Here is a 24,696-nt window from a genome sequence, read left to right as displayed (position 1 = left end):
TTTATACTTGAATGCTACAAGGCAGCTGAAAGTCATAAACAGGCTTACAGTGGGTGTTCCATCTCTGTAACCTGATGGGAGATAGAGACACACTGGCTGGCTTACCAGAAGAACATAGTGGGTATCACCAAGGTGGCAATGTTGATTTATAAGCCCAAGGCTAGGAAGAAGGGTCTACAAGGTATCAATAAGTCCAAAAGCACAGTAGGAGTTGCTGGATGTAGGCAGGAGCACCGTCTTACAAAATGGGCAGGTAAAACAATTCCCGAATGGGTTTCAACTCTGTATGCAGCCGTCTGGCTGAAGCAATTCTTGGCCTGTAAATGTAAACGGGATCTAGATCTTAAAACGGGAAGGCCTAACCATTATAGCTATTGCATGGAAGAAAAACGACTTAATACGTAAAACCCACACGACTAATTTTTCATACACAAGACTGTGAAGGAGTAAATGTCTGGAAGCCGATTGTACAGTACAATTTACAAAAGCTACACAAAGAGGAATTAGGAAAATACAAATATTGCTCTGTGGGGAAGGCTGCTAATTCAGACTGCGGCATTCTAGCTCAGCGACTGAGTCGGATCTGCAGGTGCCCCAGCGTCTTCATTAATTCTTCATAGAACTGTTTGTGCTCGGTGTGTCCCATGCTGATGTTTGACAACTCAGCAGCTGTTATACCATATAAAATTGATGCCACTGCCCTTTCTTTTTATGCGGTTTCACAGTTTTAAAGTTGAAGCGTATCGTTGCTATGGTGATAAAACACTGCAAGTGTTGGTATTAGGGCAAGTGATTAATCTTCATGTCAACTGGTTGATTATGTGTAATGGAATAAAACTCTATAGTGGGGACTAACAGACTAAACTTTTTAACTGCTCACAAGTTGTGTGGTTTATAGTTGAAAATAGAACTTAATCACTTTGCAAAGCAGAAATATCACACTTCATGCAATAAACCTTTAAAATGTACATGTGCTCCAAATAAAGTTACAAAATTGAACATAAGAATTAAATGCCAGCACCGAGAAGTAACTAACTGCACATGCCCGGTGCCATCTTTGGAACTCTGCAGACAACCCTGTAATCAGTAGACATTCTATTATAACATTTCAAGTGCTTCCCAATCAGCAGGTACTTGACCTCACCCTTGCCTTCAGTGCTTTGCTATTGACCAGTGAGGTTCTTCATCATACCAATAGCAATGTTCAAGAGATGTAAAGGGATGGGGCCACTTACCCAATTTCATGGTATAAAAGACAATATCCACATAATAGAGCAGCACATATTTTAGGCTCCTGACATTTGCATTTAATTCATGTACTCAGCATTTATGATTTTTTTTTGTTTCTTTTTTTTCTTTAAAGTTGGGAGGTTGTTACACTGAATATGTATGATGGGTTTATATTAGAAGGGCTGCCAAGAATGTAGAGCAAGTAAAAGTTACAAATCAATAGTACAATACTGGAAAGGATCTTGTGAAATAAATAGAAAAACTCTCAAACTGTAGTAAACAGTTATCACAAACAGTTATCTGTAACAGAGAATAAGGTGGCCACCAGGGCAGATAAGGTCATGTTTGTGCCAACTTCCACTCATGTGGTCAGGATGGAAGGTCTTTAAACTGTTTGTTGATGTATGCAGCAAATGGTCTATTGCTAAACTCCAGAAGTAGAGTAGAACAAATGTATAAAGTAAATTCTGGACAAAGGAGGGCTGGACAAAATTAGAATCGTAGAAACAAACCCATTTATAAAAGCATTTAGGATCTAGGGAACATGTGCTTCCAGTGACAAAAATGAAGCACCAGCTAAAAGCCATTCAGAAGCAGCAACTACTGGGATCTGTGTAGAAAAGAGGGCATCCAGGTAAAAGGAATAAGTGTGCACAAGTGTGACGATAAGGTGAGCCATTCCTGGAAAAACAGTGCATTTGTCTTATTTTACTATCCCAAGGCACCTACCTGCTTCCTCACTTGCTGCTCCTGAGCTTCCACAGCTCTGCCTCCCTACTCGGAGTGTAATGCAGCCATTTTCATGTAGACAAAATAGGACATCCCTCTGAAAGCATGGGGTCACCTAGAGAAACAAGAAAACCAGATGAAGTAATAATATTACAGTACATAAAATTAATCAAAACGCAGGGAAGGGAATTTATCAAAACTGGAGCAGACAAAAATCTGGAGCAGATCTGCATGGCAACCAATCAGCTTCTCTCTTTCATTTTCAAATCCTAACTGAAGAGAGAAGCTGAATGGATGCAATAGCCAAATGCTCCAGATTCTTCTGCTCCAGTTTTGATAAATTGACCCCAGTATAATTACTAAAAGGAAATGCTCTGACCAAGGTACCTAAGGCTATCCTGTCATATATTAGTTACTATTCAGTTTTCTTTTTTAAAGGGTTAGTTCACCTTAAGTGCCTGCTGCCCAGTAGAACGTTTCTGACACTTCAAAACTTCACTACACAGTCCAGGAGGACGTGTGGCTTGCATCGACGAGGTGACATTGGCCAAAGCAACTACATAGCCCAGCGTGTGCAGCAGGTGATGGTCATCACTGTAGTGGAGGTCATAATTGCACCTGTGATTGGGGTGGATGGGAGGGAATTGAGATAAGGTAAGGGTGTTGCAAGTTAGTTCACCCTTTTAATGTGAGCCAAAGAAAGTGTTGGTCAGGATACAGGTCGGCATAGGCTTTAACGTGTTTTTTCTTATTTTGTATGACTAGGCTTAGTTTTTATTGGCGTCTTTGTCCCCATGGAGAAGATTCACCCCTCTACTTGCACTAGTGAGCATCGTCACCAAGAAAGGGAGGGTTCTTCTATACTTTTCAAGCTGTTCCAAGAAGAGACAAAAGAAAAATCTAATGGGGGCAGAATCTCTAGAACAGGAAGTGAAGGAAAATGTCCACAATGGTACACAGACAGCTAAATAGAAACTGGCATGAAGTCTAAACTACTCTATCCCTTTTAGATAGTCCCTACTCTATCTAAACCGAAGTTCTGACTATAGATACACTTCAACTGAGGGATCCTGCTAGAGGGTAATTTGTGCAGCAATATGGTGGGGCCCCATGTTCCCTACACACCTATAATGAGGCATCCCAGTCAGCTGTGCGATAGGTGAAATCTAATCCTAAGGGTTGTTCAGTGAAGAAACGTAAACATGACTGCTTACTAAGGATGTGTAAAAGCGGGGCCCCAACCTACATGGCAGAAGTTAAAAGATTTTAACACTTTTAAACTAGAACATGGAAAGGCGATGGTAAGAGAGAATAAGTGACGTCTCTACACAGGATCTATGCTTCTCTACACCTACTGACATCAAAAAGAGAAAAGAACTACTAAGCAAGAGAGCTGCCAGTAAACCAATTAAAAGGTCCCTAGACATCTTGTTAGTGAATAATGACTAGAAACCTACACATCAAAATATTTTTGAGGTTGGATCTGGTAGTTTTGGATGCAACCCTAACCCTAAAAGGGCCCCTCGCATGAACCCTCCCTGTAATTCTAATACTAACCCTTCTTTAAAGTAAAGTTAACCCCTTGTTTCATATTCACCTCACATGCACCAGCATCATCTGAGCCAGACTAATGTTTTTGTTCCCAAAGATGCAAGCACCAAAACCTTCAACTTCACCATGTACTACAGAAGCTCATTACATATTATATTACATACAGTAGACTCGATATTGTGTTATAAATGAGTGAAATTAGGGTACCTGCAGGAAAGGAACACCTGTCCTCTCAATAGCAACAACTCCAACAGTCTGATTCACCTCCAGATCCAAGATGAGGATTTCTCTGGGATAAAGCAGCAGCATGTGGTTACGTCTGGATGGTAAGTAGGACAACTGCAAGCAGTCATTCAGAGTCACAGTCTCAGCACTGCAAAATAAAAACAAAATACAAAAATGAAAGAAAGAAACGCATCAAACCACAAAAGTGCACCATTGCAGAACTATGTACAGATAGGAAACATTTCAGAGAAAACCAAAGCACAGTTAAAGAATCTTGCAAAATACAGGACTACTTCTAACTGTCGGAATTGTTTATTTTGAAGATGTGAAGGAAATAATTTGACTACGGTTATGCTCTTCACTTTTGTTTGCACAATTTATTGATTTTTCCCACATAGAAATTAACTTGTTGCGGAAACATGTAGGGATTTGGGTTATTATATGTTAGCACATTTGTATTGCTCTACTTATATTGGGAGATGAACAGGGATTGAGAAAGTGAGGGCAAATCAGGAGGTAATCAGTCAGACTCCTCCAATATCCCTCTACTTCCCTTGTACTCTAGGATGTGGATAGGACAAGATGAATTCAAGATTAGCAGCTACATAAGAAAGTATTGTTACATTGTATACAATTTGAAAAAAAGCGTATGCATGTTACGTTTTTAGGTCAGGGCTTGATGTTTAACTACTTCTAGGCATCGTTATGACATACATTAAAAAGCAGACAAACAACCCTTCAGATAAGCAAAGCCTTTGTCCTGATAAAATCTTCCAAATGCTTCCAAAGACTGGTAGGTTCTAGTTACCTTGGCTTCTCATTAGTAATGAGAATCTTCACTTTATTGAGGGCTTTCTTGGCACCAGTAGTCGTCACTGGCTTTGCGTGAGCAGGACTGGAGTGAGGGCTGGATATATAAACTTTCCTTCCACTGCTGGCTGGAGGCTTAGATGGAGAGAAGTCGGACACAAACACGATGCCCTCGCTAGTCAGTACTAGGTTAAAAAAAATGCAAAAGTCTCATTAAAAACTTTAGTTTCACAAAAGGACAACCAAAATGTTCACATTTCACTAGAGCCACAAAGCACCCACCATATTTAGAGGGCGCCCCCCTCGTCTTCATAGTAACACTGTGTGTGGGGGTGACCTTCCAAAATGTATCACTACCTATGCCTGCTTAAGAGCATAATAAATTCAAGCTTTACAGACATTTCGGATCATGCAGCGAAAAGTATGAGGAGATCCTTGGTCCACAGTACAGCGATCATGAAAAATGGTGTACCAACACTTCCAAATATATCACAGCAAAGGATTACTAGAATACCCAAGTCTAACTATGTATGGCCGATCATGTCCGCGACCACTAAAACTAATCGTAATTGTAACAAAAACACTCTGTATTAGTTAGATTCAGTATTCAGCTGAATAAATGGGAATCTTGAGCTTGACAAAGAGGTTCGCCTTGAAACGCGTTGCTCCGTTACTCTCCTGCACCCCGAGATCCATCCCGGCTGGCCAATCGTAGACACCCCTGTTGGAGACAGCCTTTCTAACTTCTCTCACTGGACTCACATTGACCAGGTGATCTTAGAGGTTACCAAACGATCCTCCTGTCAGGAGCAGTCGTCCAAGTCTCACCCCCCAGTGTCCGGACACAGCCTGACACAGCGTTGACAACTCCAGTCACGGACAGCTGGATCAGCGACACAGCTGGGACACTGACAGTGGAAGGCAGCAGCGAGCAGCAGCTCTCCTATTCTCTCTACTGTCCCTAACGGACCCACTCTCCCCCGCCAGAGACCCACAGCATTCCTCAGACAAGCAATCCCTTCTGGACCATACCACAACAGGAGTAGACACAGAAACTGTCACAGACGACATTTCGAGACGCAGCACCACAGCATAAATAGGAAACCGATCCTCCACCTAGGCTGCATGACACCCAGTCCTCATCAACAACATGTAAGTTATTTCACTTATAACACATCCTACACCCAATTGGTTAACGGAATGTGCTCCTGTTTGTATCTTTTGAAGTTTCCCCTACATGAAGCCTGCCAATTCTTTAGCTCGCATCATTCTGCTTATAATCCTCAGAATGAACAGCTCTTAAAAGCAATAGAGTATGTTCTCTCGAAGGCAAGTTATCAGAAGCCTGACATAACCAGGCAGTTGAGCCAGACTGCAGCAAGGTGTTGGGCCCTCTTTGAAAGTCAGTAGTCTAAGTAGTTTTTTTTATTTTGTTTAAAATAGGATATTTGTATAAATCAGAAGATCAAACGGTAGATCAGTTTTAAGCCCTAGCACCGATTGCTCACTCCCAAAACTTACAAGCAAGCTGAGAAGGCTGGAAAGGGTTGAAGGAGAAAGATAGGATATTTTCTGCATAGCTCTTTTTCCAGAGTTTTGTTCCAGTGTCTGCATTCCACAGTACAATGAGATTAGGGGGGTGCACAGCCAGCAACAGATCACGAGAGGCATCTTGGCTCCACAGCCACTGCATGTCTGCAAGATAAACAAGGGATATCATTATGTTAGCAAAAGTAAAGATTCAGAAAAACAAAGTTTGTTGGTACACCACTTTTGTACAACCTGCAGAAAAGAGAATATAGCCATCACACACACAAAAAAGACAAAATTTCAGCTAAATGGGCTGTTTACCAAAATTGATCTGAAATGTACATGAGGATTATCCCTTTAAACGTTCGGTAACCAATGCAAAAAGAAAACAAGCTGGCATACTGGCCAAGCGGATCCATAGTAAACAATATGTTTTAAGACTAGACTTGCTGGAGTAAGAAATAAACGTGGATATAAATGTGTTTTCCCAATAGTTTTAGTGATATCTTCTTACCATGGATGGGCTTTGAATGCTCCTGTATTTCACATCGTGTTGTGCCAGATGCAACATCCCACACAATAATTTTTCCACTGGCATCCGCTGATGCCAATCGCAGAGAATAAGGTGAGCCCTGGTTGTGGTGATAGTTTTCTCTTGCCCATTTCACCTGGGTAAACAGAAGGAAGACAGTGGTTCACATAGACAATGGTTAACAAGCACACTACTCATATTGGACAATTATACCTAACCTACAAATATTACAAAGTAGCATTAACTAGTGCGTGGTTGTGGCTTATTTACACTCACCAGACACTTTATTAGTTACACCTTGCTAGTACCGGATTGGACACCCTGTTTCCTTCAGAATTGCCTTCATTCTTCGTGGCATAGATTCAACAGGGTGTTGGAAACATTCCTCAGAGATTTTGGTCCAAATTGACATGATAGCATCACAGACCCAAAGAAAATATCCCCCCACACTATTACACCAGCACCACCACCACCACCAGCCTGCCTGAACCGTTGATACAAGGCAGGATGGATCCATGCTTTCATGTTGTTTATGCCAAATTCTCACCCTACCATCTGAATATCGCAACTGAATTCGACTCATCAAACCAGGCAATGTTTTTCCAATCTTCTATTGTCTTATTTTGGTGAGCCTGTGCGAATTGTAGCCTCCGTTTCCTGTTCTTAGCTGACAGGAGTGGCACTCGGTGTGGTCGTCTGCTGCTGTAGCCCATTTGCTTCAAGGTTCGATGTGTTGTGCGTTCAGAGATGGTATTCTGCACACCTCAGATGTAACGAGTGGTGTTTTGAGTTACTGTTTCCTTTCTATCATCTCAAAGCAGTCTGCCCATTCTCCTTTGACCCCTGACATCAACAAGGCATTTTCGTCCACACAACTGCCGCTCACTGGATATTTTCTCTTTTTCGGACCATTCTCTGTAAACCTGAGAGATGGTTGTGCGTGAAAATCCCAGTAGATCAGCAGTTTTTGAACTACTGAGACCAGCCCGTCTGGCACCAACAACCATGCCACGTTCAAAGTCACTTAAATCGCCTTTCTCCCTATTCTGACGCTCGGTTTGAACTTCGGCAGGTCATCTTCACCACGTCTAGATGCCTAAATGCACTGAGTTGCTGCCATGCGATTGGCTGATTGGCAATTTAAGTTACCAAGCAATTGAACAGGTGTAGCTAATAAAGTGGCCGGTGAGTGTATTTCCCCATCTATATAGCTTCAACATATTACCCAGAGCTTCACATAGTGTAGTAGTCACATTAATCCTTTCCTCAAAAAGAATTTCACAATCTAATGTTTCCACAGCACTCCGATACCAGTAGGACCAATCTGGGTGCAAACTGGAGCATCAGCAGGAAAATACGTACCATTTCACACAAATTCCTGATCTTTTTTTTTTTTTTTTTTTAAATTTGCCCATTTTTATTTTTTTTTTTTTTTTTTTTAATTGTGCACATCTATGAATACTGATTATGTCCATAAAATGTCCATCACCACTGTACAGTGGTGTCTGCCACAAATTTAAAGTGACTCAGTCACTAGGATAAAGAAATGGCATAAAGCAGGACCTGCAAAAGAATCTGTATATTTGCCAGTCCCACCTCCTTTGATCATCACTGCCTTGCAAAGCAATGGCCTGTTCTGGTTCAACACCCTTCCAGTTGTGTCACACTCTGTGGTTCCTACGACTGGTCCCTACGTCAATACAGGATACAGTGGTGATGTAGAGGCCAGTGGAAGAAACCAGTGCATGGTGGGGAACAAGGGGGAACCTGAGTACCCTAAAAGTGTTAGATATGAAGATAGTTGAGGTGGCTATAGCGCTTGAATAGAGCAAAGGTCAAGTGGACCAGGCAGTGGAACAGAGGAGTGTAAAGCTTGTATTTCTACCAATGGTGGTGCTTTCACACAGCCACAGTCAGTGAGGCATCACAGTATACATAGTATCTCTGCAATTATTTCCTAGGCAGAGATTTCTCACAAGAAGCATCTTTGATCCCTTAAACAACTCTATACTTTCGTTTGCCGTTCAGTATTATTTCAAAATGTCTTATTGGAGTTGGAAAAACAAAAAAAAGACAAAATCTACATTGGTAAAAGCTATTTAAAACACAACTTGCATGTGTTCACTTTTCAGCAAAACACGACAGACGCTGAGAAGAAATTGTCAGGTGCATACTAATTGCCTTAAAAACAAAGCCATGGCAGTGCTGTGGAGGGAAAGCACGGCTGGATGCGTCTGCATCTAACACTCTGGGGGCATGGAGAGAAGTTATAGAAGCTGCTTTCTTCCCTCCCACAGTGCAAACCGAGCAGCACACATGAATCACTTAGCCACATTTACATCTACCTTGCACTCTTAAAGAACTTCACCTTCATCCTAAATCCTCCAGTTTAAGTAAAAGGTAAAAGAGGGGAATTTATCAAAACTGGAGCAGACAAAATCTGGAGCAGCCGTGCATGACTACCAATCAGCTTCCCTCTTTCATTTTCAAATCTTAACCTCTTCACAACCCATGATGGGACAATTCCGTCATGGGTCCTTCAGGGGTTAAAGGGAAAAGCCGCCAGGGCTCTGTTCAAATTTGTAGAGCCGGCAGCCGGCTTTACAGTAAAAGAGATTCAGCTGCCGCCAGATCACTTCTACGGGCCGGTAAAGTGGCCGCCCCCCGCCCGACACCCCCTTCGTGTTTCCCGGGCTCCACTGCCCCTCCTGGGGGCCCGGGACGGGCATCTTGGTCAGCAGGAAACTGGGGAGGAGAGCGGCGAACGTACGTTCACCGATTTACCTCCCCCTTTCTATGGGACCGGGACTGATGCGTGTTGCATCACTTCTGGTCCCTTAGATGTCATTTCTAAGCTATTGAAGTGCGATCTGCACTTCAATAGCTTATTTAGAGTGTAAAAGGTGACACTAGGGGGCTTTGGGACCCCCAGTTTCACCTTAAAGAGTACCTGTCACCACCAATATGCTAGTAAACACCCGTATGTGATTGCAATTAAAATGTTGAAAAACACACACACACACAAAAAAAAAGGTTTAAAAAATTACTTTAAATAAAATGTAAAAATTATTTTGAAAAATGTTTAAAGTCCCCCGCGAGAACGCACATATTCACATGAACACACGTTGGGGGAACCTATGTGCAAAAATGTTGATCGTGCTACACTGTTGGGTATTGCCGCACATGCCAGAGTGAGAGCAATAATTCTGGGGCCAATATTAATCCGTATCTCTAAACGGACAACCTGTAAGGGCTTTAAAAATGTCGTCTTTGGACTTTTTGGGGTACTCAATTTTGTCGCAGTTACACGGACGCACACAATTTTTTACCTGGGCATGTTGTATCTATTTACTCAGTGTAACCTCATCTTTTATATTTTACAAAAAAAAAGGGGGTTTTATATAGTGTTTTGGGGCACTTAATGTAACCCAAGTGCATTTTTTCACTAAATTTTGGGGTTTGATAATAACTTGCGCTAATTTCGTGCAACATAAAAATTTGCAACTGCCGCCATTTTATTCTACGGGGTCTTGGCTTTCAGAAAATATATAACGTTTGGGGGTTTTAAGTAATTTTCAGGCCTAAAATGTAGATTATATAATGTAGGCAAAAAACAAAACAAAAAAAATGCCTTGGTCATTAAGGGGTTCACTGAACAAACTGAGGAGACAAGCTGATTGGTTGCCATGCACAGCTGCTCCAGATTTTGTCTGCTCCAGTTTTGATAAATTCACCCCATAGTCTTTTTAGTGCATTTTTGAGATTCCAAAACGGATGTAAATATGGTCAATGTTTTAGAAAAACCCGTTTTCATATATAGCTTTTATTTATATACACATTCATTGGGCATCCATGTTTGCTCTTCGCGTACTTGCAGTCTGCTTTCCGTTTTGCAGTAATGCTGTGCTTTATATCTCTAACAAATTAATTCTGTCAGCTGCCCTACTTAAGAGAATGCGTGCCCACAATTGGCATTTCAGCAATTGTTAAGCAGAGAAGCCGGGTGGTTGCAGAGAATACAGGGCTCCCTCTAATGGCTAGGCTATACATTTCTATGTTTAAAGCCCATGTACATGGAGGTTGCAAACTCTGTGAGGCCACAAAGAGGAAAGTATGTATTAGGGATGATCACGGGGTCTCTGTGCGCCTGCTTGCTAGTTGGCAAATTACGTAATTAAAAGACTGCAGATAGTCTCCAGTTTTCAATCAGACAAACCCCATGTGGTAGACTTTCAGTGAGATTTCAGCAAGAGCTTTAGTAAGGCACAATTACTATGCAGTAGTGGTAGTGAGGAACTGCGGTCAAGCTGCTAAATACACAGTTTAAAACAAACACATGCACACACGCACACAGTCATTTTGTTCAGCCACTTGCTGATAATTACAGGGAATAAGCTGATTAAGGATGGAGTTGGGGTGGTGACAAAGACATTCCATTGTTAAACCTGTATAAATCTTAGTCACCTGCCTGGCTCAGTAACGTGGCAAGTTTGTGTCAAACACAACATCGTGGCGTTCCCGATCCTCTCCCTGCTGAGAGCGGTGACTGTGAGTCATGGCTCCCAGCAGGGATTCCCCCCTCTCCCCTCCAATGCTGACTGGAGGAGCGGACAGGGAGGGGGCGGGCACTGCTGGCTCTGCCTCCAGAGGCAGGGCCAGCTCTCAATCAGCCTAGTGGGGTGGATCTCAACAGTATTTTTTGGGATCCGTCCCGGTTGCAGCGCGGCTCTGGGCTCTCAGCATATAGCGGGCAATGAGTTTTGGATCACCGGAGGACATCAGTATATGTCCTCCCATGACCCTGAAGAGAACCATGGGCAAAAAAGGTTGCCCCATAGTTCTGCTTTTTTAGCTGATCTCTTTTCCATGTATATGTAAGAACCACTAAAGACTATAGGTTCCCCCTTAAGCAGCTGTTCATGTTTTGTGCATGCTGGTAGATGGAGACCAGATGGGTTTCCTCTCATTTATGTTAATGGCAGTTTGCTAATTTTATTATGTATTAGTCAACCTCATAAGAGCTTTTCAACCCAACTATCGAAACATGTTCTGGTATATTTGCATGTAGTTAACACACCAGCTTTTGACTGGCATGGTTAATCATTCTTACAGTAATATTTCCCAGACTACGTGTACACAGCCTTTCCGAAGATAAACTGGGTCCTGCCTGCCTGAGGCTTTGCTCGGTGCAGTCTGAATATAAGCTGGAAAGGTTCTCCTACCTGGTGCTTTAGGATCTGTCAAACCCGACAAGCAGCAGACCTTGTGTGTTTGTGTGGTGGGGAGGGGTGTGATTTACTAAGGGCAAATAGGCTGTTCTCTTTGCAAGAAAATGTTCCCTTAGCTTAAAAGCATAACTCGGGACAAATACAATCTTAACCCTTGCAGTGGGGCTACCCCCACCCCATGCACACACACACAGGGTTAAGGGTTTGTTTGTCTAAGGAGCTAAAACAACAGAGTTATACTCACCAGAACCACGAACTGGACCGACTCCTAGACTGGTCTCTGAAGCCTTTCTCCTCCCTTGCTCCTGTGATGGTATGTCCCTAGGCGTCCTCACATCCTATATACTGTATAGAAAGTGATAACTCACAAGACCTTAGACTGCTGGAGCGGAGGGGGAGTGGAGCTGAAGGGACCGTTGTTCAGGCGAGTATAACGTTGCTATTTTAGCTCCCTAGATAAAACAAGTACTTATAACTTGCAGTGTGTGGGTAGATTTTAATTGCCCAGAGTTCTTTAAAAAAAAAAAAATTCTTTGCAAAGTGAATTTCCACCACATTCACTAAGCGAAGGGAAAATTCCCTTGCAAAACGAGCAGCTTATTTGCCTTCAGTAAATTACTCTCACAGTGCGGACTCAGTGGCAAGTACTTTCATCAGAGCGGCTCCTGCTCAGATGCTTTCCATTTCTCTCAGCAGTCGGCTCCATCACAGATGTAAAGTTTACTTTCATCACAGCTTCTACTTTTACATCTCATACAAATGAACAGTGTCCCTTATTTTTCCACTTTGAATTTCCAGATTGTTCTTCCACCACTGAAGTCTATGTTGACTTCACAAATACATGCTGGTTAGCTTTACCAATGCAGGTACGTCAAAAAGAAAAATTCTGCTTACTTCTTCAACCTAGTCCTACGCCACTGTGCTGTAGAGAACAATAATATTGTATGCAATCTTACTATGGCAAATCAAACATCCATTTGTCAGATATTATTTGTATAAGGTGCTGAGAGGTCACTTAAAGAAAAACCTAGAAAAAAAAAAAAAATGGAAAGTGCTTGAGCCAATGCAGGTCCTTTACTGCCGTGCACGATGAGGAGAGTAACTCTCCCCTCTCTATCCAGTTGGGGCTCAGCTGAAAATCAAACAGAGGACCAGCAGCATGTATACACTGCAGAAGGCTTTTAGAATTCTCCTGAAGATTATCCAACGGGATATCTGGAAAATCCAAAAACAGGAACCTCTCAGCTGTGTCCCAGCTATCAAGGTTGACCTGTTGACAATGCGCATGTCAAGGCCACTCTCCCATTACAACTACAGTGGTACCTCGGTTCACCAACGCTTCTGTTTGCGGACAGGAAGTTTGGCAAAATTTTGCTTCCGTTTGCGAACTCCGCTTCGGGTGACAAACACAACCGCAGCCATCTGCCCTGCTCTGACACATGGTCATGGCTTCCCCTAGTCGAGATCGCGGTCTGATCACAGCTTGATGCGGTTCGCGACCAGAATCATGGAACAAATTAAGTTCGTGAACCGAGGTACCACTGTACCAACTTTTCAATATATATATTCATGTTTCATAAAAAATATGTTTATTCAATATATACATTTTTATTAGCATTGGAGTGACCCATCCCACTTACCTTGACAATGTTGGCTTTGTGTTTCTCTAAAACCTGAAGAGTCTGTGCGGTGCTGGGGTCTACCACAAGGATCAGTGAGTGACATCCATAAGCAATTAAACCTTGGCAGCCCCTAGAAAGAAAGCAGTTGATGAAGAGTCTGTTTGTTGTAAGCACTACTGAGCGGGACATATATGCCTACTGCAGGAAATACACCTCTACAAGTGCTATCTGCATATAAACTCATCATTTTCCCTTCCTGGTACCTTTCATGGCACAATATCATTATCATTAGTATGCTGCCATGTAGGCTCCAGGAATCTACTTTTTAAACCTTTTTAATGAAAATGGAGGCAGTTAAAAAACCCGCATTTATTTCTATTTTATTTATGGTCTCCTTTAATCTACACAATGATCAAAACAGAAAGCAGGAACACTGTCAACGTAATAACAGGTCTATAATTATGTAAATTTCTATTGATAAAACATCACTAATAAAAACTATAAAAATGGTGTGGAGATATTTCCTTATACAAGAGATATAAAATACCTGGAAATGATTTACTCTTATTAGTATTATTATTTTACTCAGCTAAATAAATTCTAGATATGTGAAAAATGAAACCCTCGGCTGGCAATCTTTCAGCCAACCAGTGAAAAGCATTTGTGGTGCTAAGAATATTCTTACACATCACTTTACCCTCAAGGGATTCAAGTGCTTCACATCTCCCAGGCAATTACATACTGGAAAATGGGGCAGGAATAACAACACTGCAATCAAATGACTTGAGGAACACATGCATGCTCAGCCTTCTTTCATAAACTTCTATTAAAAGGTAATATATACAAATGAATTAAATTATCATGATGAATGGGCTGCCAAAGCACCCAAACATGCCTGGCGTTGCACATAACCCTTTTTATTGTAACACAATGCACTACTATGCATTGCTGTCCACCTATAGCAGTGCTCCCCAACCTTTTTATCGCCGCCGACCAGTCAACGTTTGATCATTTTACCGCGGCCCGCTGAGGGGGGGACGTTGATTGTTTATATTTTAGATTGGAATCACCTGTCCCGATAAATCCATATTTCAAGTAGGACTCATGGTATTCTCTGTTAAAAAGTTACATGTTTCTTTGATGTTGAAGGCCCTTCTTCTGTCTCTTCACTGGGCCTTTTCTTTTTCCCAAGGAAACTTTCTAACAACGTCTGTTTCGTACTGATTTTTGCTAATTTGTGGGTTAAATTTGAGCAAACACAATATACACGTACACCAAGCACTGTTAAACATGAGAAAGTACCGGTGAACAGAGAGAAGAGCGATACACACCTTCTCTTTACCAAAGCTACAACGCCACTGCCGCTTGCAGCCGCTCAGCTCCAGACGTCACCTAAAACCGCCCCGATATCACGATATTTTGCGCATGCGCGGTATTGGTGCAGCTTTAGGTGATGTCTCTCAGCTCCCGGTTAACCTCTCGTCCTGGAAAGTCGGACAAACCTGAGAGAAATACACCACAGTAAATAAAATGGAAATAATTTAATGTTCCTTGGGCGGCCCGGTACCATTTGATTCACGGACCGGTCCGCGGGCCCGGGGGTTGGGGACCACTGACCTATAGTGTGCTACAATGCAGGTGCCTCCTTTCCTTGCGTTGGGGTGCCATTACAAATGGATGTTACTTTCGTTACTGCAACGCAGAAGTGTGAATCCAGCCTCACACTTAATCATTCCATTGTAATGCGTTAATGCAAATACATTAAAGGAGAACTATGGGGTTAGGGCTTTTCCCCATAGTTCTCCAAAGGGTAACGGGAGGACACAAACTAGCGTCCTCCTGTCACCCTAAGCTCAGTATACTGAGACGCCGCAGCTGAAATGGATCCCGACAATTCTGTCTGGATCCGCCCAGCTGCGTGAGTGACAACTGGCTCTGCCTATCTAGAGACAGAGCCAGCTGTACCCGCCCCCTCCAAAGTCCGTTCCGCCAGTCAGCGCTGGAGGATCGGAGCGGGGAGAATCCAGTCCCCCCCTGTCACAGCTCTCTGCAGTGACAGGATCGAGAGGTGAGCGAACGCTGGTATGTGTTCGCTCACTTCCCGATCTACTGAGCCGACCTGTGACAGTTGCATTGTCACAGGTCGGCTCAGATTATGAGGATGATTGCGCATGCGCGGTATTGGTGCAGCTTTAGGTGATGTCTCTCAGCTCCCGGTTAACCTCTCGTCCTGGAAAGTCGGACAAACCTGAGAGAAATACACCACAGTAAATAAAATGGAAATAATTTAATGTTCCTTGGGCGGCCCGGTACCATTTGATTCACGGACCGGTCCGCGGGCCCGGGGGTTGGGGACCACTGACCTATAGTGTGCTACAATGCAGGTGCCTCCTTTCCTTGCGTTGGGGTGCCATTACAAATGGATGTTACTTTCGTTACTGCAACGCAGAAGTGTGAATCCAGCCTCACACTTAATCATTCCATTGTAATGCGTTAATGCAAATACATTAAAGGAGAACTATGGGGTTAGGGCTTTTCCCCATAGTTCTCCAAAGGGTAACGGGAGGACACAAACTAGCGTCCTCCTGTCACCCTAAGCTCAGTATACTGAGACGCCGCAGCTGAAATGGATCCCGACAATTCTGTCTGGATCCGCCCAGCTGCGTGAGTGACAACTGGCTCTGCCTATCTAGAGACAGAGCCAGCTGTACCCGCCCCCTCCAAAGTCCGTTCCGCCAGTCAGCGCTGGAGGATCGGAGCGGGGAGAATCCAGTCCCCCCCTGTCACAGCTCTCTGCAGTGACAGGATCGAGAGGTGAGCGAACGCTGGTATGTGTTCGCTCACTTCCCGATCTACTGAGCCGACCTGTGACAGTTGCATTGTCACAGGTCGGCTCAGATTATGAGGATGAGTGAAAAGCACTCACCTCATAGTTCTCCTTTAAGTCTTCTGTGGTGCGTTGCTGCAATACGCACCTTACCACAACAGCTGTTAAAATGGACCTTTACCCCCTTTAACCAAAAATCACATCAGCATGTAGCTCTGCATGCCGATTTAAAATCAGATTACATTCAATAGGTAAACAAACATGTATTTAATTTACTTACAAATAGAGTTTATCCCCTTCCTGGTCCGAATGAGATAATCGTGGCATGTGGCACAAATTAGATCATTGTGCCCAAGTGTTGCATCCTGGGAAGGTTAAATCAGCAGAGCATTGCTGGAAACTCATCTGTAATCTTACGAAATCTCAGGGAAAGGCATGTTCCTCCCCTGAGATGATGTGCAGGGTCACATGTCCTAGTCACATGTGTAAGAGTTCCAGGAAGTAAAGTGAGATCTAGTACCCGGCCCTTAGTAAAAATGGCCACTGTCAGAAGACTGGGGAAGAAAAGAAAACTAAGGCATGCAAAGAAAAAAAAGCCGGTGTTCTATCGAAAGGTCTCACTTATCGAGTTCTCCGACTGGTGACGTCACGTCCGGTGACTGCCAGTAGAAGATCTAGACCAGATGGAGCTGGAATCCTTGTCAAAAACGAACTATTGCCACTGCGCCACGCCGTCGAATTCTATAACCATACTCGGCACTGCTCCTGTGCAGCTATCAGCTTCTATAACGTAGGACAAATATAACTTTGTACTAGGTTATAGAATCCAATGAGCCAATAGCCGCACAGGCACAGTGCCAATAGTTAGAGAATTCGGCAACGATTCCATGGGCATGCGCACTAGCTCCGTCTAGTGTAGATCTCCTACTGGCAGTCACCAGATGTGACGTCACTAGTTGAGCTCGGCAAGTCGGAGCTTTCGATAGAACACCGGCAATTATCTGGAAGTATGTGTTTGTAGATTGTCATTACTAAACATTTCCAAAAGGTGTGTTTTGTTGTTACTTTAAATATATGGGTAACATTCCTCTTTACATTTTCACTTTGATGTATTCCCCAACACACAAAAACCTCATAGAGACAGCAAAATACACAACAAAATAGGCAGCCGTATAAGAACAAACATTAGGAAAACAACCACAACAGACATTTAAAAGAAAAACATGTCAATATAGAAACACCTCATAGGGGGTACCAACATTCCTTCGCACCCCAACCAATGTGTTTTCCATTGAAATGAATGGAAACAGATAAAAACATATGTAAATGTATCGCATAATGCAAAGCGCTTTGTACTGGATGTCAACATGCATCATAACAGGCATTGACACACGATGTGAATCATGATGTGCTTACATACATCAAGGTGCATCAATGTACGCCATGACACACCTCGATGCACATCCTAACACACGTTGAGATGCATTTTGATGCATTTCTATTGTTTCCAATAGAAAACACCTCAAGCAAAAAACAAACAAAACCAAAGTAGGTAAGGGTTTAAGATACACTGTCAACTTGCCCATGCAGAGGTAAAGGGCCGCCCCTGACCCTCCTTATATGTACCAGCGCCCATGCTCCATTCCTTTCTCTTACACAACTGCCCACTATGTAGAGCACTTGAGGAAAAAGAGCAGCATGTCACCTCCTTCCCTGTGACAAAGCTCAGGTCTTCCAGACTATTGCTATGCCCTTGAAACTGTCACATGACTGGGCAAGTGACGTCAGCCCCAGTCCAATGCCCCTTCCCCGCAATATGGGGTATTATAGGGGCATTCTAGCTTGTGTGATTTGCTCAAAGATTTTCCAAGAAGCATGCACTGAGCTACATTTCAAATTTTAGGCATCACCTGTAAAAGACATTTGAAATTACATTAAGTAGGGATGCACCGATGCCAGTTTTTTAGTATCGATGAGTACAGATATTTAATCTTTCGGTACTAGCCTATACATATTTTTGCTAGCAATCTAGCATGGAGCCAGCTTCCTGGGCAATCAGGAAGCCGGGCGGCGTGTCATTAACCGCCGCTTGGCTTCTTGATTGCCCAGGAAGCTGTTCCATGCTGTTTGGCCATCTCCATGCTGATTGGACTTCCCAGCCAAACAGCATGGAGCCAGCAGGCCGGTTACTGGCTGCCTGGCTTCCTGATTGGCTGGGAAGCTGGCACAATGTTCCCTCCTGGCACTGCCGGTCAGAGGAAATCTCCCTCTGACCGGAATTTCTGGTATCGGGGAAGGTATCACAGCATTTGGGCAAGTACGAGTACTCATCCAAATACTCGGTATAGGTGCATCCCTAACATCAATAGAAGGCATAGTAAAGCAAACAGCATTGTCTTCATAACAGAGAAAGCCATGAACCTCAAAAAAGGTTTACACGCACTCATCAACCTCACCGCCAATGAATTCTCTTGTAGCCAACATAACCCCCCCAATCACCACCTGTAACCCCCACCCCCACCCTTGCCATATGTTCCTGTTCCAGAAACCCCCAACAGCCATACAACCTCCTCCTTACCCAACGCCCCTGCCTTCAACTCCAACAAACCCCTCCAATTTACATAGTATCGACCTCATTCAAGGGAACCATCCTCACCTTCATGGATCCACCACCTCCAGTCAAAAGAATATGTACAACGTGCGCCTGACCTGACTGCACTGTTAATCAGTCAGCGAGCCATTATCTCCTGTCACCCTGTAGGGCACAGTGGTGGAATTTATCTGCACAATTAAAAGGTGATAGAGAGGGACATTGTATATACAGTCTCTCTTACCCGTTACTAGATACACACTTAATGCATTACTGTCCCTACAAATAAAATAAAATAAAAAAAATGACCTATCTGCAAAAGAAGAGGTATAATACTTACCTCTAAACTCAGATGTTTGCCGTCTTCAAAAGCTAGGGCCGCTGAAGACTCTGCTACATTCAACATACTTCTGGGTGTGTTGAATGCTCGAACCTCCATAGTGTGCTATGGTTCTAACCATCTGCCCCTACATCATTACTATTTATTCTACAGATAACTTGCTTTATAAATCACCATCTGTAAGCCAGGTAAGATATCTACTTGCATTATTTAACAAAGAACTCTACTACAAAGTGACACATCACACAACACTGGCCTTGTGGCAACCATTGATGTATTTTTAAACAAGCTATGCAAAAAATTTAATTTGCCTGGATCCTGGGAATAGCATTTTCCATCTGCGCTTGTCTGGATGAACATGAACAGAAAATAGGGAAACATACTCTTCTGTTGCCCTGGTTTCTGAGTGAACACCCGTGGTAGGATACAGTATGAAGAGGCAGGCTGGAAAGGAATAAAACAATAAAACAGTGCAAGCAATGGAAAGAACGCTAGAGGCAGAAAGAGAAATTACATTTTGATGGAGATAGGTCTAAGGCTGGGTATGGCCATGTTCTGGAAGTACATTTATTGGATTTGTGCTGTAATCTGTCTATACACATTAAAGACTCTACACTTATTACTTCTAAGCCAACCCATGCATGACATGTTATAAACAAACAGCAAAATCGTTCAGGTTAATTTGTGTTTGAATGGCATTCATATGAGGTGGAGAGGGCTTTATATTTACTATGAACTTCTTCATTGCCCAATAATAGGAACGCCAAGTCTAAAGTCTTTTGTATCCAGAGCCTCCGAAGAAAGCAAATCAAGAGCTGTTATTTATAAACCGTTGTATCGTACTGTATTGTACTATAATGTTACACTATACAAATAAAGGTTAGACAATTGTGCATTTCCAACCTTGGAAAGGTTCTTTTGCATTCCAGCATGACCGTGACCCTGTATATGAAGTCAGCTTCATAAAAGACATGTTTGATGAGTTTGGTGTGGATTGTACAGAAGCTTCACCTCAACCCTATTAAAAAGGTTTGGGATGAACTGAAATGTTGACTGCAAGCCAGGTCTCCTCAACCAATATTACCTGACCTCACTTTTCACTGTTCTTTTGGCAGAATGGGCACAAATTCCCTCAGAATCACTCCTAAACATTGTGGAAAGCCTTCCAAGAAGAGTACGGATTGTAATAGCCACAAAGTACGGGCCACCGCCATATTAATGCCCATGGTTTTCAAATGGAATGTCCAGCAAACTCATATAAGTGTGATGGTAAAGTGTCCACAAACCTTTACCATATAACTTAGTGATTGTTCCCTATTCTTCATAGAAAATGGTACTTGCTTTGGAAAATTCGGGACAAAATGCCAGCTAGTTTAAAGCAGTACAGCTTTGAGAATGCAGATCACAGTCAGCCTAAGAACCTGGATGACAGCACCCAGAGAATCTCTCGGGGGTCACTTACTGTATGGAAACTGCTGGCTGTACATGCAATGTCAATGTGTCCATCTAATATGGTAAAGGATCCAGCATGTCCCGTTCTCTCTTAGCTTGCTGTAGCTGCCTGTTTAACGCATAAAGTGAGTCTGTGGTAAAAACTAAAAATAGATCTGTATTTCTATATTGAATTTCCATAAGTTCTATCCCACTCCTAATAACCATATTGATCTAGAAGTTTGTAAACCTACTTGCTGAAGATGCCCATAGGATGTACTTCCTCAATGCACGGACACAATTTCTCTGAGCCCTGTCAATGTGCACTTCTTTGTGTCACCTCTGTCACAGAGCCTGCCTTCTGAACTACAACTCAACACCTGAACAATGTAACATCATCATTACTTGCTGGAAGCAATGCATGATGGGGTATACAGTCTTGGGAAAGAGAGATTGCATCACATCAAGCAGCAGAGAGACAAGAGACACAAAGCACACTGGGAATCCAGGACGTTGATGAAAGTGCTGGGCAGACAGAAATCAGCACTCACTACAGAAAAGAGATTTTTTTTTTTCCCAGTAAGTTTAAATGCAATAGAACAACTCTGGTATGTATTCCTATTACAACAGTCTAGTATATGCTGGGACTTTAGAACTCCTGTAAACTTTACCCATATCCTTGAAATTACAACAAAGGCACCTTTAGAAATGTTTAGTAATGACAATCTACAAACACATACTTCTAGATAATTGCCGGCTTTGTATTCTTTGCATTACTTATTTCTATTTTCTTCCCCAGTCATCTGACAGTGGCCATGTTTACTAAGGGCAGATTAATAAATCTCACTTTACTTCCTGGAACTCTGACACATGTGACTAGGACATGTGACCATGCACATTATCTCAAGGGAAGAAAATGCCTTTCCCTGAGATCTCATGAGATCACAGATGAGGTTTTCCAGCAATGCTCTGCTTATGAGAAGACAATCCCAGTGTGCACTGGGTCGCTATGGCGATAGTTCCGACACTGGGTGAGAAGCTCTGGACATTTCAGCTTTCCACAATCTTTGGTAGAGTTTATAAAGGAGAAGTAGGCAGCTTTCTGATCCCAAAGTTTCTTTTAGTCCTTCTTAAAGTGACACTAAACTCAGACGTTAAATCTTATTTGTGTATCACTCGGCTGTAGATCCTGAAATCTTAATTGGTGCTGACACTGTCCTTCCTTCTGGAGGGTGGCTACTTTCGTTCCCCATGGTCCCTGTGTGTGTTGTAGAGTAGTCACCGCTCCATGCTTACTCTTGTGATGGACTACAATCTCAATACAATTAAGTTGAACCCTAAGGGCTGCTGTATGGTCTATTCACAATAGCCAGCACAGCAGCCAAGCTGAATGCACATGCTTCGGCTCAGCTGAGCCGTAGTGACAGGCGCAGCGTGGAGAAAGGTCGGCCGAAGAGCCGACCTTTTCTCCATGCTAACGAAAGCTGGGCGGAGCCAGCCAGTATCTCGCGACTCGCCCCACCCAGTTGTAATGACAGATCAGCGTCCCCAAATGACCTGGGCACGCTGATCTGTCATTAAACAACAACAACTGAGTGGAGCCAGCCATGATGTCACTGCTAGCTCCGCCCCAATTGTTTTTATTTTGCCAGCATCTGTCAGATGCTTTATTATGCGGCGGGAGTTCATTGCGTGCGTTGGTTTTTTAAATTATTTTTTCTTTTCTTTAAAATATATGGAATTTTCCTTTTTTTTACATTTTTAAAATAATTTTTCAAATTGTTTTTTTTTTTTTGTTCCATTCATTTAACTTTTTTCTATTCTGCTCGCTGCCTCGGATATTCACTTACTGCCGTTCGGCTCCTATGAGAATAGAGGCAAAAGGCAGCGAGTGAGCTGCCAGAGCTTCGGCTCAGATCCAGATGTTGGATCAGCTGAGTCGAACTCCTTCTGCATTTTGGATCAGCCGACGTACGGCTGCAATCAGCGTTCGGCTCATTTCACCTCGGCTCGGTTATTCACTCGTCTGCCTTCAGCAGCTAAGTGAGTAACCCCCTAAATGTGAGTCTGTAGTCAATCAATGCAGCATGTTGCAATAGAAGTGTACAAGCTGCGGTGAAAAAAATAAGTACTGTATGTCCTACAATGTGCAATGCTATGAACTGAACTAATAGGACTGAAGGCAATATGCTATTGATATGCTTTGGACAATGCTGCCCTGTGCAAATGGTGGGAACATGCCCTAAATACCAGTTATTGTGACTGACTACACAATGAGTGGGGGGTGCAGGGGGGGTTAATAATAATTGTTGCAGACAGAATCTGGAGCACTTGCCCACTGTAACCAATCAGGTTCTCTGATTTTCAAAGCTTAACTAAACAAACAGAAAAGTAAAGCTGATTGGGTACTAAGGGCAACTGCTCCAGATTCTGTCTGCTTCAGGTTTTGATAAATTCCCTCAACATGACGTACGCGTTTTTTAGCGTTGAAGAAGGGGGACAGTCACCTGTCAGTGTACCTTGCTGGTCACACATACACTCATTCTGGACGTCTATAGTGGACTGGTAATGGTTTCTTTCAAGTAACATAAACCTGAGCCAGGTCCCACCTCTTCCAAGCTAGGATAAGACCTCTGGCTGGAGTTGCACTTTATACCTGAGCTGTCAGTGCAGCGAAAGCAGCAGAATAAGTTTGCAGCACGGTGACCTCTGACCCCTGCCCGGGAACTCACCAGTCCAGCGCCCCCTTGTTGGTCTGGGTCAGCGCCCCTGTCAGGGTCCGGGTGGACAGCGTGATATGTACGGTAAACGGGATCATGTCCGGGCCGTATCACAACGATACCAGAGATATTAAATGACAGCTTAATAGCAAGGAGCTGCCATCATCAGCAGACCACTTCCTCAAACGGAGCTCGGAGAAATACTTCCGAGTAGAAGTGACGTCATCCGGCAGGAGAGTTCGGCGGCCATATTTAATAAGGGAAAAGTGGGCAACTGTTGGGGAGAAGAAAATAAAAACAAATGTACCCTTTCTAATAATTATTATGGTTGCCTTGTTTGTCTGTTAAGTCATTTGTGAAGGTTTTTAACGAATTATGCATTGATTTATTAAATCTTGCATTAGGCAAATTTCCATTTTATTTCTCACAACTTTTAGACCTTTATACAGTATTTATTAAGGGGTTCTCATAGTAATTATATTGACTCTTATATAGAATGTGGGGGGAAAAAAACTGAGAAAAAAAAACTGAGAAAAAAATCCTGAGCCTGCTACTGCATAGGTGCCTGCTTTAGGCCTCATGCACAGGGGCACATCGGGGCTATAACAATTTGGCGTATTTCTTTACCTGGAGAGCTACAGGTACTTGGTACAACCTTTCTTAGACATTAATGTCTATGCGTGGCTGTACAATGGTTATACTCAGTAGGCACGCATTAGGGATGCACCGATACCAATACGAGTATCTCCCTCTGGCCGGCAGTGCTGAGGGAGCATCCAGCCGGCTTTCTGTCTAATCAGGATAAAAAACGGTATTGGTGCATCCCTAATTGTAATAAAAGAGGTACAACTAATGAGGAAGGAGGGATTTTAGCTCTGACACAGAATGGCAATTGCACTTACCGCCCACTAAACTTGTAGTAACTGCTGTAAGAGTTTTAGGTATTCAACATATTCCTGCACACGGCAACAGGTAAAGAACACCTCTCCCCCCCACACTGCAAGAGTTAACTGCATGTTTTCATCTAGGGACTAAAATAGAAAAGTTATACAGACCCGATCCTCCGAGCCGGTTTGTTGTTAGAGCGGTCCTTGCAGCATCTCAGGTCCCGTAAGTCATCACGTTCCATACACTGTGTATAGGATGTGAGGACGCAGAGGGACATGCCATTGTTGCAGAACAGGAGGAGAAAGGCAGGAGGGAGCGCGGTGACAGCTGCCTGGCTCTGAGGTTCTGGTGAATATAACTTTTTTATTCTAGTTCCTAGATGAAGAGAAATGAATCCTTGCAGTGCAGATGTAGCCCCACTGCAAGGGTTAATGACATTTATT

At 43.1% G+C, this 24,696-nt stretch overlaps 1 protein-coding gene across 1 annotated transcript in view; it reads right to left on the bottom strand.

The window, feature by feature from the left end:
* The window catches only part of WDR11 (WD repeat domain 11), a 75,985-nt gene extending 52,437 nt beyond the window's left edge, over positions 1-23,548 (bottom strand). The window contains exons 1-7 of the mRNA XM_018566644.1: positions 23,378-23,548; positions 13,476-13,587; positions 6,590-6,743; positions 6,067-6,240; positions 4,544-4,730; positions 3,718-3,883; positions 1,960-2,074 (exon numbers count right to left, since the gene is read on the bottom strand). Coding sequence (XP_018422146.1) covers positions 1,960-2,074; positions 3,718-3,883; positions 4,544-4,730; positions 6,067-6,240; positions 6,590-6,743; positions 13,476-13,587; positions 23,378-23,463 — 994 coding nt within the window. The 5' untranslated portion in view covers positions 23,464-23,548. The remainder of the gene's footprint in view (positions 1-1,959; positions 2,075-3,717; positions 3,884-4,543; positions 4,731-6,066; positions 6,241-6,589; positions 6,744-13,475; positions 13,588-23,377) is intronic.
* Between the last annotated feature and the right edge of the window lie 1,148 nt (positions 23,549-24,696).

Source organism: Nanorana parkeri, unplaced genomic scaffold (genome assembly GCF_000935625.1).
Source record: "Nanorana parkeri isolate BGI_ZX_2015 unplaced genomic scaffold, ASM93562v1 scaffold965, whole genome shotgun sequence".
Classification (NCBI taxonomy): domain Eukaryota; kingdom Metazoa; phylum Chordata; class Amphibia; order Anura; family Dicroglossidae; genus Nanorana; species Nanorana parkeri.
This window is presented reverse-complemented; position numbering and strand designations above follow the sequence as displayed.